This window comes from Ascidiella aspersa, chromosome 4 (genome assembly GCF_963924565.1).
Source record: "Ascidiella aspersa chromosome 4, kaAscAspe10.2, whole genome shotgun sequence".
Lineage (NCBI taxonomy): Eukaryota > Metazoa > Chordata > Ascidiacea > Phlebobranchia > Ascidiidae > Ascidiella > Ascidiella aspersa.
In genome coordinates this window covers 21594376-21610171 of record NC_139450.1, presented here as the reverse complement: position 1 = coordinate 21610171, position 15796 = coordinate 21594376, and the positions used below count along the sequence as shown (strand labels likewise).

General features: G+C 34.5%; 1 protein-coding gene across 4 annotated transcripts in view; it reads right to left on the bottom strand.

The window, feature by feature from the left end:
• Positions 1-15796, bottom strand: part of LOC146148648 (uncharacterized) — a 113946-nt gene that overhangs the window by 93011 nt on the left and 5139 nt on the right. For all 4 annotated transcript variants that reach the window (XM_083387615.1, XM_083387616.1, XM_083387617.1 and 1 more), the window contains exons 4-12: positions 13458-13605; positions 12892-13003; positions 12583-12737; positions 12141-12280; positions 5281-5446; positions 3702-3897; positions 1850-2023; positions 1525-1772; positions 913-1057 (exon numbers count right to left, since the gene is read on the bottom strand). In XM_083387615.1, coding sequence (XP_083243741.1) covers positions 913-1057; positions 1525-1772; positions 1850-2023; positions 3702-3897; positions 5281-5446; positions 12141-12280; positions 12583-12737; positions 12892-13003; positions 13458-13605 — 1484 coding nt within the window. The remainder of the gene's footprint in view (positions 1-912; positions 1058-1524; positions 1773-1849; positions 2024-3701; positions 3898-5280; positions 5447-12140; positions 12281-12582; positions 12738-12891; positions 13004-13457; positions 13606-15796) is intronic.

Sequence of the window (15796 nt, the reverse complement as noted above, 5' to 3'; positions counted from 1 at the left end):
GCAACCGCATATTTATTGTCAAACAGGTTGGACACGCGCTAATGACGTGGTAGTTGAATTTGTTTTAACCTTGTTTAAGGTAACTGATTGATTGAAAGTATATATAACAGGTAACTAAACGACGTAGGCTAAACACTTTAAAAATGAAAGTTGTGGCAACTTACAACGATATAAAGGTTCGGAGCATAATAGTTGAAAGGTTTAAGTTGGACGAAGAGGGAATATCAAAGCCCCACAGAAGTAACCTATACGTGGACTTTGATATAAAGGTGGTTTTTGCTTTTCGCGGATCGATAAGATTTTTGTAATATAGCTTTAGTTTTGAAAGTAAAACTTCACCAATCTAAACCTTTAACAAGAAAAGCGTAATATGTGGAGTTCTTAAGGTTACTTCTTACGTTTAAATGTGAATTTGTTACGTATGTTTTTGACGTAATTGGTGACGCCATGTTATGACGTCACTTTGTGCGAAGTCATGTCTCAAAAAGAATTATGGCCCTCCCCAAGCGAAAATCCTGATCGATGCCTAAATATTATTAAATATATACGTACGTTTCTACTCCTTCCACCAATAACGTATACTTAACCAAAACACGATAGGCTCCGCATGCCCCCCTTTAATTAGTATATTCTATTAGCCTATTAATGAGCTGTAGAATATAACGATTATTCTATATTGAACATCATTTTTATTTAATTAAATAAAGCCTTTCGTTTATTTTACACACTTTGTTACAGTCTAAACCTCTATACAACATCCTGTATATTTTTTATGCAATTTTTTCTATAGGCCACGCTTGTACTTTAGGCCTACATATTACACATAATATTAACTGACCATTACCGTTAATTTAGCTTTTTAAATTGCTTTTATTTGATGCATAAAATTAGACAAGGTCGTGTATAACTTACGTAATTGAACATAATACTTCCCATGGGAGACACTGACTAACACAAGTAGCACTTTTTATTGTAAGAGAAAGACAAACTTCGCCACAAGTGTTGTTTGAGGTTGTAGAGCAAGGGAACGTTAGATTATTCCATTTCGACACTAACACTACAAAACAAAAGTTTCTCTTTTTACAAGGGAGTAGTATAGGTTTTAATTGTTATAAAACGGTTATAAACAAAAAAGTCATTAGAGCATTTTGCGCTTGAACACAATTTTACGTCTATGAATAAATAAAACAAACATTTGTTTAAACCTCTTCTTGAAAGTTAAAACAACAATGACAATAAATTGCAAAGCCAAAAAGGTCGAGTAGATCGACAGCAAGCTCATATCGAAACGTCCTAATCAAGATGCTGTCGATCTACTCGACCTTTTTGGCTTTGCAATTTATTATCAAGCTACATTACAGATCCGTGCATAGTGTACCCAACAATGACAATGTTTTAAAATTTTATTAATATGTTCTTTGTTTTTGTAACTTTTATAATATATTGACAGACTTGAAACGTGTGCATGCGACCTGCAAAAAATGTTTTCCTTTTTTTAAGAACATCGAATGTTTTTGCCCTCACCTTGTTCGTATACCTGTGTGTCAAGTGTAGCGATTGCTGTTATTCCCTTTACGTCGTCCATATTTGCGAATAAGGTAGGCTGATCAAACATATTATGTGTAGATATATTAAGTTGTGGTATGCTGTACAGAAAGCGGTTTTCGGTATTTAGGAGGTAATATACCCCCCTTGATATTGCCATATGGGTTGGTATAACTTCCATTTGAGAGCTGGTAACTGCAATAGTGTGTACATCTGTACCGTCAGGCCTATAACATTTGAAACCGTATTTACCATTTACCATACAAAGATCTTACTTTTTAACATGAAAAAAAGGAAATATAACCTTAATGATCTGATAGCCGAGGAATGCAAATCAATCCAATACAGTCGATTGGAAGTGACGCAGAAATGTAAGGAATGTAGTCGTTGCATAGGGTTATCTACAACAACTTTTCGATCGCCACCTTGTAAGTTGCTTCTCTCTATACGTCCCCAGTAATCAGCCCAAAAAAGGATTCTGAAAAAACACCACAAAGTTTTATGAACTTAAAATTGTCAGTTTAACATTTATGTGGATTTTGCTGTGCAGCAAACTAGTCGTGTTTATATCATCACCTTTACACTTGTTTTCAATTATTGAATCCAGCATAGCTTCTGTCAGATAGTGTTTTCTAACAACAACAAAAACGTAATACGACAAATGGAGGTTCAAACCCTTTACCTAATAGTGCAAACTTTTGTCGTAAATCCTGACATTTCAGCCAACATTTGAAACAATTCGTCTAGAAAGGTTAACATTTTGCTAATTTTAAAGTGTGGTTAATTGACTCTGCTTTGTGTATCATACTCATACACCATAACTGGGGGTCGAGCAAGTTATTTCTAACTCTAAAGTGGGCCGCGAGAACAGAAAGGTTGGGAATCATTGAACTGAACAAAATACATGTCGTTATTTAGTCCATATCAGTTTAAATATTGAAGTTACGGAAAACGATACAATTCTCGAAAAATAAAATAAAACGGTCTTATTCATGGATATAAAATGTTTACTTTTTTAATTCGCTGTATATATTTCGTTTACTTTTTTTTGTATTATTGAGGCAATTCAACATGTAGCAAAAAGTATAGTGTCGCGCTACAATGGCTATACTTGTTTGGTAAACTAACATAAAACTGATTTGATATAGGCGCCGATTAATAGTTCAGGTAAGTTACTTTTAAACGAAATATTTGGCAGTAGTCAATCATAACGAAAATGGTGTTTTTGTCAATCACGCTATTCAGGGGTTACGAAACTTTTTTAATTACTGTGACCAGTGGCGAATCTAGAATTTGGTGATAACATCATTAAAGTTGTGTCATAACGTGACGTCATGCTACAAATTTAGCAAAAAAACTTTGTAGTCTAGTTTAGCTCGGCAACAATTGATGTCATTATCACAACTTCTCATAGTTTTGTTCAATTTTATGATTATTTGTATCTAAAGGCGCCTTGCATAATATGCCATATCTTGGTCTGCCAGTTAAGTAGACCTGCGATAAAAAGACATTAACATACACAAATGCTTTTAGTTGAACAGTTGTGCACGGAATAGACCGAGTACTGCAGGTTTCCGAAGGTTTCTCCTGGTGACTTCATGTCGGTAAATTGTATGCGTTCCGGTAATACAATTATTCATAGTTTTCCCTTAGTATAAAACCAAAGTAGAAATGAAAGATTTGACTGTTTTCGTTTTTTTTTTAAGTAAAAAATATGGCCTGGTGCCTAATCCCAGTTTATAAGTTAGTTTTCCATCAACTGTATCCGATGTTCTGATTAGCGGTTCGTAAAAACTAGCTAATAAAAAGAGACTAAACACCGTGAAACTGTCAAAAAATATACAGCCCTTTATACCTAATCGAAAAATAATGAACAATGGTCTTCAGTTAGGCTACTTAACTACACATGTGTATTATTTATAAAGCGTATGAAGGCATAAAAGAAGACTTATGGGACAAGTAAAATCGTTATACAAAGTTTAATATCCTACTTTTTTAAGTAAAATAGCGAAAAAAGCTAGGAAAGCATATAATAGAAAAGCCCTCGTGTACCTAACGCCCATTTACTTGTATCGCCATATTTCCCCTTATAAAGCCGAATATGGCTCGAAAGTGCGCACAGAAGTATTTCTTAACATGGGTTATTTGTAAAATACCTTTCTATAGGATCTACAGTTAGAGCAATTGGGGTGAATAATTTTCTTGTAATTAGACGTCTGACCACTTTCTGTGTTGTATTTGAAATTGCATTGTTATGTAAAGATGCAACGCCAATGGAACGATCACTTATGTCGCTCCAAAACACGTTGCTATCATAAGAGTCGACGGCAAGAGCCACTGGCTGCAACAAACCTGAGTATAGAAAGTAATAAATTACAACTGTTAAGTAACTAAAATGTCTCGTCTATTAATATATTGTAACCCAATTTTATACTTTTTATAAAAAATAAATAAAAGCAATTTTTTCAACTGATTAATGTTATTTTGGGTCTATAAAAAAGTTCCAGGTCATCTTGCCTGGGGAAAGACGACATTTTAGATTTTTTAAATTGCCGCCAGGGTCAATCCATGTCAGTTCGCCAGGTCATATGAACCCATGGTTTCTAAATCTTAAAATTGGTATTAAAAAGCGTTCAGTAAGTCTTTCTGAGAAAATGACGCGTTTATATTACTGAAATACTTTCTATAGGGAACACACAAAAATACCTACAAAGCAACAATATCTAAAACAGAATAATCTACAATACCATCGCATTCAGACCAACGACCTAATCAGGCCAAATTTGCAGTAATATCCACGACAGATGAATATCTAAATCGTCTGTACAAGACCTAAAACCTGTCGGAATAAGTTCTAAATTGATCAAAATAAGGCCTAAATTGCCGAAATAACGGCTTAAACTGTAGGGAGGGCGCATGAACCGATCGAGGGCCGTCGGTCTGGCATCGATCGTTTTAGTGTCGACGTTTGGGCAGCCTAGTTGACCGGCGCCGTTAGGGCACCTCTGTTTTTGCTCCGTATTGTTTGCCCTTGTTTGGGGTTAGTGGGGGTAGAATGGTAAGGGTTAGAAATTGGGTTAGGGTTAAACTTTTTATGGGAGTTAGTGATATACTTTAGGGGTGGGGTTTGGGGATAGGTAAAAGGTTGTATAGGCTTGATTCTGACTATTTACATCTTACTTCGATGGATTTAGGACTTATTCCGATTTAGACGGTTTTACGACTATTAGAAACTATGCTAAAACATTAGATAATGAACAACTAGAGTACAATAAAAAAAATTGCACTGTAATTTTACACGCCTTGTGATTTGTTCACACCTTATTTGAACCTTAACGGAATTCAGATTACAAGAAAACGTCAGAAAAATGACAAGACATCAAACTTTAATTTTCCGGTTACGCCCTAATAAGCAGAACAGTGACCTTGTTTAAAGGCCATATCTCCGGATTTAGAAAGTAAATGAAAAGCACTTATTTTCTCAAAAAGACTTTCTAATCTGAAACCATGGATTACATTGCCCAGGGAATTAACATAAAATGCCCTGGCGACTATTTTAAAAATCTAAAATGACCCCTCGTTTCCCAGGGCAGATTACACTTGTTTGTAATTAGAAACACTTGTTTGTAATTCGTTCCCAGAAAAAGTTTAAAAAGTCTACACTCTACAGTACACAATTAGACAAAATGTTATAAATTATATTTCTAGGTGGCTACCTTATGTTAATTAACTTACCAGTTACAAGCGTAATATTTTCTTTATTATGTGACAAGAATGTCATTTTAATATGACGTGTTTTCCGCTCTATCCAAATTATAGAGTTTTTCAAAGTGCCATGTGCTTTCGAGATATGCATACGAGGCACTGCGTTAACCACTCCACCTATTACTGCAAATATTTTCTAGAAAAATAGGTGTTATTTTTTTATTAAATAAACATACGTTGCGTCAATTATTTAATATAGTTCATCTCCGAGTTGTGCAAAATTTAAAAGCTGAGTCTGTGAATTAACTGACTGACACAAGTAGGCTATATGTTATTTAACTGTAATATGTAATTAGGCCACATAATATTTTATTTCAAATCAAATTAACGAACTTCAGATAATTTGTATGTTATCTAAAATGTGCATAAAAAATACAGTTCTGGTTCAGTTTGACACGTTATCTAGCCTATAAAAATTCCCTACGGTATGGTCTGTAACGGTTTTCAAATCATGGAACGTTTTTTATCATTCCAAAGATATTTTTAAAAATCTTTTAAAAATGTTGCCGAAAAAAAAATGTTCCGAGTTTCATCTTTAATAGGAGGCGCTAAAGGACTGTTTTTCTATTTTTAATGTCTATTTGCAGTGAACAAGTAGTTTTTCGTTTGGTATCAGACGAGACGAGTAGGCGGGTTAATATCTTGCTGAGTGGGAAAGTATGCTTGTAGATGAGTTGGTTATGTGAGTAGAAGAGTATACGAGTATAAGAGTATGCGGGTAGGAGAGTATATGTGTATGCGAGTAAGTAGATTAGACTAGTTGGTTTTATTGAGTGGTTATGGGTTCTAGTAGGACAATAGTCTACTAGTTAAGTATAGGTTAATTTGTGGTTTAACGATTTGAGAGTAAACTTATAGGTGATCGGTTAATGAGTTAGAATAATGGTATGCGAAAAGGAAGGTGCTGCGAGTAGAAATGTCAACAGTGCATCATTTGTGACCTCTTTCGCGTTTTGGCCAAATTACCGCACAGATGCTCCTGTGACGGAGCCGCGTAAATAAATCTAAACATTTTGCCGTGTCTACTACATACCACGTACTGTATTGTAGAGCTATACATTTTAATTTTGCAATATCGTATGATGAGAAACTGAATTAGATACGGCAGGCTACTTTGGTTTCTTTAAAAAAATGCTTTATAAAAAGTTTTATTTTTTAAATTGTCTAATAAATGTATTAAATGGCACTTTTCTATAAAATGAGGTAACGGGAAGTTTGGAATTTTTTTGAACTAAATTAATTTCGCAACTAAAATTTCACAAATTTATTGAAAATAAATGTAAGGCAGATCATTCGAATTAAGATACTGATGATGCTTTATAGCGAAATATATTTATCTTTCTGTAACATATAGACAAACTGATTTTCGGTTAACTAAGTTTTGTACTTAGTTTAATCTTTATTTGTGTAATCTTTTGTGAATGTTCAGCGAATATTTTCAATTTATCTACGCCGGGAGTTTACCTAAAGGTCCAAATTAGTGCATTGCCGAGACCTCAAGGTCTGAAAGTCTAGACTTTTCTGCCATTGGATGCCCTAATTGTCGTAGACCTTTTTGCTTAGAAATTAGGGCATTATATCACGTACCTTTATACCAGCTGTTGAATTGCATAAAATACCTATTTTTTATGCTACTCTACTGCAGTGTTACATTTGCAACTGAACAACAGGCCAAAACACTCGTTTTCGTACGCCTTACAATATATTGTGATGTTCCTACAATATACAGCTCAAAAATGCGTGTTATTTATCTTAATGTTGAAAGCCTTTAAGCTAATGCCCATTTTTTTCTTTATCGTCGCTTTGTATATTTTAAATAGGGTAATCATGTGGCATTTAAATACAAATTGCAAAGATTTATACTTTGACCTGATGAAGCATGGTTGTGCGAAAGCTTTTACGATTTTAATACAATTTGTCTTTATATAGTGCCACCTGATAACTCTATTTAGACAAATACGGCCATTTACAAAGATTACATATTTTAGAAAGCTATACGCACAGAAAAAAAACGTTTACAAAATAACGTTTACAAAAAAACAAATTTTAATAAATTAGAAAGCTATACGCACAGAAAAAAAACTGCACAATAATACACTATTTTTTACTAATTTATTAAAATTTGTTTGTTTGTAAACGTTTATTAAACGTCCTATTTCCGATAACTGTGAAAGATCTGGTAATTAAACAACTTTGACGCTGTTTGTGTGCTTTATTATATCTAAATGGTTTGCATTGTAAGAGAATAACGTTATTTCATTTCTGACCGTTTTTGACTGTTATAGTATTTCACAATCGAAATAGAAAAAAATGAGTTTAATATATTTGCTAATACACGAAAACTGTTTATCAAAACGCATAAATGTGGTCTAGTTATTATTGTTTTTTTTTAATATTAATGAACAACTTCGTTGTTTAAATAAAAAAACTTTCGTTGTTTAAATAATGTCGATGGCATTACATAAGATTGTTTGTTTTTGCTTATAAAGTTATCGAAAAAAATGCGTTTCAACTTGACTTTTTGATCCATTTTATTTCCATTTCTTTGAACACATTCGATGCGTTTTTCTTTTGTTTTAATGAAATGTTTTTGTTCTCAACTTGATGAAATGTTTTTTCACTTGTTTGGCTGTATTGCGCCTAAGGTGATATTGGCATCAGCCGTGCAGTGGTGTGACTAATAAAAGTGTCTTACCTACTAACTCTGCTTCAATTGTCACTATTGCAGGTAAAGTAGAAGTTGAACAGTTAAGTGCGACGGATGCCGACAGGCTTGCTAAAAGAGAGAGCAGCCAGCCAAAATTGAGTGTTAAGGTGCGAAAGTTTTTTCGACGACTCTCGGCATCAAGAGAAAGACGGGCGCACTTTAAAGTAACACAAAAGGGGTGTTTTATGTTTGTCGATGGCGAAGGTTTGACCGCTGCATAGAAAGTTCAGTACTACGTCGTCATATGTTAAAAGAAACAAGGCGACCGCGTGGGGTGGTTAGAGAGCGTTGCTAGGTTGAAGGCGGAATGCGCAAGTAATTGAGCAACGGGCAAAGTTAGTTGTTGAATAGAAACCAGCAGCACTGAAAGCAAAGGTCTGACCTGAGCGCTTGTTAGTCACAGTGGGCCGAGAGAGAAGCGAATATCTCGCAATGGTTTTAGGAAAAAAGCAGCTTTAGTATTAAAGGTTTTTGGGCGAGCGAGCGAGGGAAAAGGCGGCTGCAACTTTCCAAACCTACAATTCAAAAAAAAATGTCTTCAAATGTCTAATTCTTTTCACAAAATCTCGGCACTAGTTAAAAAAATGTAAAAAAAATATATACCCAAAAAACAGTAGTATAGGTATCGGTTTTTCGATTTGAACGATTTCTTCATATCAGTAAGTAAGGCAGGCAAAAAACACATTATCGGGCGTTACCATAAAAACAGCTTCAAAAGGTTATGAAAATGCGCTGATTTTGTTGGCAATGTTGTGTTTTTGCCGTAACGTTTTGCTCATTTAAAAGTAAAAAAAGCAATATTTTGTTAATGTTCGTATTGCCGTGTTTTTTTTAAATTTTTGCATCGATATTATTGGCGGTAAGCAAGCTCGCTTGAAAAACAGTATCCTATTGCGTTGCTGCTGCATTTTTGCTCGTGTGATTTTTCGGTCAAGGCTCGCCGAAACGAGGCAGGCGGGCGCTCGCCGAAATCACGAGAAAAAAGCTGGACTGACGCACGGCACTTTTTGCTCAAAGCATTGCGACATACCAAAATCACACCACTTCGAGGACACTGTGACGCTCCAGGTCAAACTGCTGTGTTACAACTTTGCTTTTATAGCCGGTTTTGTAAAAGAAAAAAAACTTGTTATAATATAGACCGAACAAGAAAAAAACAAACACAATTAAATGAAATAATAATCAATCCCAATTAGTACAAAAACTCGCGCATTCGCAAAGCTGCCATTTTTCGCACAGTAACGTTTACGATGCGCGCACTTAACGCAAGTGTTTTTCAAGCTGGTAACATAAAACTCGCACATCAGTTAGAGACCTAAAATATCAGATGTTTGGTGAAAACATTTTTCGTTTTCCTTTTGCGCTTCGGCGGCAATTCGATTTTTCGCCGAACGTCGCAAAGCGGACATTTTTCGCTTGGTTGTGCCTGCGCGCTCAAGCCTCTCACAACACAAGTGTCAATTGGTAAAAAATACAAATGAGTCGAAACTTGATTTTTACATCATATACTTGTTTATCCCTGATTTGGAAAGATGTTTCGAAAAGCTGTATTTTTTCGTTTGGTGTTTGTATTTTTTCAATTTCCTATGTCGGGTAGCGAACGTCTGTTATTTATTTTCGTGTTTTTGGACGTTTTTGTTTGTTTGCTGTTATTGACACGCTGCGTAAAGTCGGGGGCGCGGGCAGATTAATTAATGTGGATTCGAGCAGCAACAAATGTATATGTTTAATTTATGTACTGCCCTTTTTGTTGCTGTAGGTTAACAACTGAAGGTAGCCAAACTTTATAAATGTCAAAGCGTTTTGCCATGAAAAAAATAATCATTTCTAAATCTTAATTTCGTTATTTTGCTGCTTTTAATTGAGCATAGTAATTACTTTATTTGTAGCGATTCGGAAAAAAAGTCAAGTATCGGCCATCCATAATGATAACTTTAGCAAATTTTTTTTATTTTTTTTTTATCGTTGTATCTACATTTACAAAAAAATAAACATATTTTGTTAATGATTGTACTGCCGTGTTTTTGTATTTGCTTTGTTGATATTATTGGCTGTAGACAAACTTGTTTGTGTTTTTGCTCGCGTTAGTTTCGCCAAAAAATAATGTTTTCACGTACTTTCTATGGCAATAAATAGACATTTTAAGTTTTAGGCTTTAGTTGCTCTGCTCGACTTAATGTCTGAAACGATAACTAGGGCGGCCATTACGAACAGTTGCTCCGCCGCTTTGCTTTGCTTTGCTTTGCTTTGAAAATTGTTGTTGGCTATTTAAACATACTGCTTAAAAACGTTAAAAAATGTAGTTGGCATTTAAATTCGTTTTCTGTCAAAAGGTAACCTCGAAACAACCTTTTTTAATAAAAAACATTGCAAATTATTATATGGGCCGAAAATTTATTTTCGGGACATATCTTGTTTTTGCCGTTATTATATGGGCCGAAAATTCATTTTCGGGACATATCTTGTTTTTGCCGTTATTCTTTTTTGGTTTTCCTATATTCTTTTTTGGTTTCCTATTGAGGGAAGCATTGCGAGTAGAGATGTTCAAAGCAGAATATCGGGGAATCATTTATAATGCTTGCTTTCAATGCGGCGTTAGCTTTTTTTCGGGCGACCAATAACTTCGCGATAAGCTTCGCCTAATAATCAAGTGTCAATAGGGTGTATTTACCGCCGCAAATTTAAATGCGAAATCTTGAGGCAGTCTACGCCTCTCTGTTAGCACCTGTTGTGCATCTTGCTCCAACCAGCATACCAATATCAGGCCTAAACATCTAGTTAATGTATGTTTTTATGTTGTTTTCTGTATATTTTGAGTTTATTTCAAATGGTTGTTTTTCGCTTCGTATTTATTCATCTTACATGATTTCCTATAAATGGTTCTGGTGAAGTATACTGCTCAAACACGTTACAATATGTAGTTAGAATCTAAATAACAATTGGTAATTTACTGACTGTTAATTGGAGAATTGAATAGTGAATTGCACTGCAAACTCATGACAAGATCGACATAAAAAAGATAATATTGTTCAAGTTCAGGACCATCCCATATGCCTTAATCGAGAACGATTTCCTCAGTCATATATTAAGCGTTATTTTGTGTTCGGTTGCTTGCTGTTAGTTCAAGTTGTGGTTTACTTTTTCACATGTCATTGTTTAGTAACTAATGTGAAAAACTTAAACATGGATAACATTAGTTTTTTGTGAAACACTCACTGTGTTTTCTCAGGAGGAAACCAAAAGGGTTTTATTTTTGTTCCCGGAATAAATTTGTTTGATAGAACAATATTGGCTGACAAATGCATGAAAGATAAACTATGATAAAAATGTTTCATGTGAAAGAAATTTTTAAAACAGCTAAATTTAAAATTAATAAAATATAAAGAATATTTTTTGAAAAATATCATAAACAGTTACGGTGGCACTAGTTAAGCCGTATGTACAATTTGCCGACATTAAATGACATCAAAAGCAAAAAAAAAATTTGACCTAAAATTAGCTCTTTATTGCCACCCATTTTTAAATATTTTTGTCGGAACAATTGTTGCTCGTTCAGAGAATGGAACAAAATATTTTGATCTTGATTAGCGACAAAAAATAACAAAAAAAGTCGTTCCGTTTTACACAATTTGGCGAAAAATTTTGTGCAGCATATTAAAGTCGGTACAAAATTTGCAATTTTCAAACAAACGGTGTTTGCGCGGAACGAAATTCGGAAAAATATTTAAAACACCATGCAATAACCTATATCGGACATACCCTATAGAAATTGTAGTAGGCAATGCCCACCTCGAAGATTACTACCAGTTTTAGGATCTAAGGCTTTTGTTTGGTGCATTTTTGAATGACCTTTCAATAAATGGAATTACGATTCCTAAATAATGTTTTACCATCAGAAGCAAACGATATATATTCGTTTTTAGGCTATAGATTTCTTGTTAAATTAAGTTGAAAACACAAAAAATGCGGAAGCATTGATTAGCCTAAAATCGGAAGATCTAAAATTTGAGTGAAATCTCTGAAAGTTGGTGTTCCTTATTTGAAGTTAGCAATTTTTTTTCTTTTATTCAAAATCCTACCTTGATTTTTAGAAACGTAATTATTCCGTTTTTAACATAAATACCTTTGGGACTGCCGTAAGTCTATTTAGGTCATCATCAATCGTACCGTTTCCACGTAAAAATAGAGATTGAAGAGAAAGGGAATATACACCGTCATCGGCAGATAAAATAAGATATCGTTCAACTAGAGAAATAGATGGACCTGGTAATAACATATATGAAGGGTATTTATGTAATTCTTATTTCCCACAAATGGCAAGTTCTTCGTTTAAACTTTAGTAACACGCAGAGGTTTAGTAATTTGCTGAAACTTCTTGGAAATTCGGATATTGCAACTATTTCGAATTATATGTTTATCAGAAGATGACAACTTTTCGGTTGGATATAGAAATTGTTGCGTGACTGTGCCACAGCTCCAAAGCCTGTGTATTTTCGGTCCATTTTACAATTTAGGATTGGTTTCCCTATAACCGCCTTCATCAGAACGGCACAGTATTTATTTACCTTCCAATTTGCATTGTGGAACTTCTGTTTGTACGTGATGTTTTCCAAATTTCAAGATGACAAGATAGCGAGAACAAGGGTAAAGCTTATCTAAAGTAATTATGTGTACATTTGTCGAATTATCTCCAATACGCTGGGAAGGTTGGGATGATACACTATAAAACAAAGTATGTTAAAATTATTAAATGTAAAATTGGCAAGCATAATATAACTTTTTTTAGGAATCCCAAAAAATTGTGACTTACAAACAAATAGGCCTACCTTAAAAATGCAAAATAAAATCAGATAAAAATGTTAATGAATAGGAACCTTATTTTGTGTCTGCCTAAAGCCGATACAGCAACAACTTCAAAGTGATTGTAGTTTTCCTTGTAGTTTACAAACCAAGTTAGTGTGACACTTGATGTATTATGTCGCTTTGCTGCAATGTTAGAATGGGAGGTTACAGAAAAAGGTAAGAAAGGGTAATCAAAATAATATATACTGTACAGATTATTTTGGCGTTGTCTAACAAAGATTGCCAAATTTACGTGTTCAGGTGGTTTGACCTGGAGTACGATTTTTTTAAGAATTGCATAATAACATGGAATCACGTGTATCTACTTGATTCCTCGAGGGGTGATAAACGTTATTCATATTAAAATGGCTTCTATGAAAAATACGTAGAATATCTAAAAACCCTGAGCGAAAAAGTTAAATTTTTGCTTACATGTAAAAATATATAGTGTACTATATTGTCTGCACAAAAAGTAGGCGCTTAAAATGTCAAATGTTAATACTTAATCCGAACACTGAAATCGTTTGGTGACTATTCTAAACACTATTTGACCCATATCAACTTTTTTACCCTAATATGCCTGTCTCAAAAAATCTACCTTCCAACGTTGGTGTTATTGACTTCTTAACATTCGTCTTAGGATAATTAGAATTTTCCTCAATCAAGCTGATGCAAAGTAAACTTTCCAAAACGAGTTTGATTTTGGGAAAAAAATCTTTCGATTTTTTTATCATTACAACATTTTCCTGTAACATTAAGTAGATGGTGATATTAGTTTTTCATAAGCAGATAACAAAGTTATAACAAAGATATAAACAACTGATATCGGAAAAAACGTACACATGTGGGACGTCGGGAATTTTATGTACGTAATGGGAATGCTAAAAAGAACTCGCCCGGAGCTAATTGCACTTGCATTGGGCGAGCGGGGGAGTGGGGGAGTGCAAAATCCCAACCCTGCTTGGTCTCATTAGTTGGTTGGCTACCAAACTTTATTTAATTGCGTATTTTGTATTCTTCGCATAACTGTGTTTTACGTGTGTGCTACGGCGCGATTCCTTGTGGTCGTTGAGTTTCAGTACCGGTAGTTACAATGCGGCATTATAAGTCTGTTTGCCATTTGAGGGTGTATAGGGGACGTGAATAAAAATTTCACACAATTTAATAACGTAAATACGATATAACAGAGGTTGTTTGCCTTTTACTATGTTCTCCATTTTGTAAGTGTTTTGTACCTCGTGGCACTCATATGCTAAATAGGTACTATACCCTACCAAACAAGGTAGGTCTCCATCGACTGTATACTAGATTACCCTGACTATAATAGGCCCAATTATTCGTAAGTTATATATACGCACAAAAACCAAACCAATGTCAAAATTTGGTATTTGCAAAATCTAGAAACATTGGTTATTTACTTAAACAACTGCGTGTTTTTAATTGGTAGGACACCATATTAGGTAAAGTGTTGTTTAGAACTTATTCCGACGATTAGCTAGTAGTACATTTTGGTCTTATTTCGAACTATATGCATTATTTTAACGTGATATTATTCTAACTTTAGTCTCATTGCTGGATCCCTTATTAAGCACAGAAAAATCATTTACATGTTTCTTAAAATACAATAGGTTGTGGGCCTATTAGCGCGGATGGCTGCACAAAAACACACAAAAAAAAAAAGTTCGTTATATGTACACAAAAAGTTCAAAAACAGCGTTATATGTATGATAATATCAGATCGGAGCCGATATCCTATGTCAAGTGGGAATATCGGTACTCCGATATGAATATCCTACACAGCGATTCAACCTTAAAAGGTATAGTAATCAAACAATAGTATATGGTTAGCCTGGATATTTTTCCTATTACCGCTGAAACAGATTTCGGCCCATTAACCTTGAAATCCATTTCTCCGGTTTGAGATTATATGAATGGTGTTATTTAATATAGAATGGATAGTTTCGTCTAAAATATCGGATATAGGTATTGGACATTCCCATAGTTGGAAATGCGCTACATAAGATATGATGGTCATACTACTAAGACGGTGGTTTTCGCACAAAACACAAAAGAACTAGTTTTTCAAATTAACAAAATTTCCAGTAAAAAAAATAAACAAATTATGCCGAAAAAACTGACGTTATAATATATTAGAATGGGGCCACAAAACTTTGTATAATGACGTTATAATATATTAGAATGGGTTCGTTATCCTCCTAAAATGTTTTTTATTTATAGTAAGTTTGCCCAACTTATTTTCTATATAGGTTACCATTCTACGTAGATAGAGACATTTGTCTAAAAAAGTAACAAAACGTATACGTTTTCATTACCATTTTGTGTTAATAAGGATGATGCAAAAGCGTCACAGATACGTCGTCAAATAACAAAAAATAGTCAAGACAAGAAATAAGTTTTATACGAAGTAAGCCGCTGACCGGATTAACTTGCTTGACGGTCTGGACCCGTTTGCCGTATTTTCCCCAGGTCTGCTTTACGGTGGACGCCAGGGGTCGGCAACCCCTGGCACGCGTGCCACTTGTGGCACGTGAGATGATTTTCAGGCCACGCCAATTAATTCAACTCTCATGTTATATTATCTTACGAAAGTACAACCATTTCATCACTACCACGTCATTAACATTAGTGTTACATTACTTACACTAGCGCTAACTAAATGGTTGAACACATTTCCAGTTCGTGTCACGAATTATAGTGTCTTAACTGATGTATTTAATACTATTTTTTGTGTGCGGTAAATTTGTTGTTTACGACTAACCGTTCGTACTACGTCACAATGCCCCCAAAGTGGCGTGACCTTCACTGCGTTAATGCAGGTCATTCTACATCAGTGGTTCTCAACCGCCGGTTCGCGTCAACTTTCCCAATTGCAAAATGCAAGATGTTAATTTCCGGTTCGTGCCACGAATTATAGTG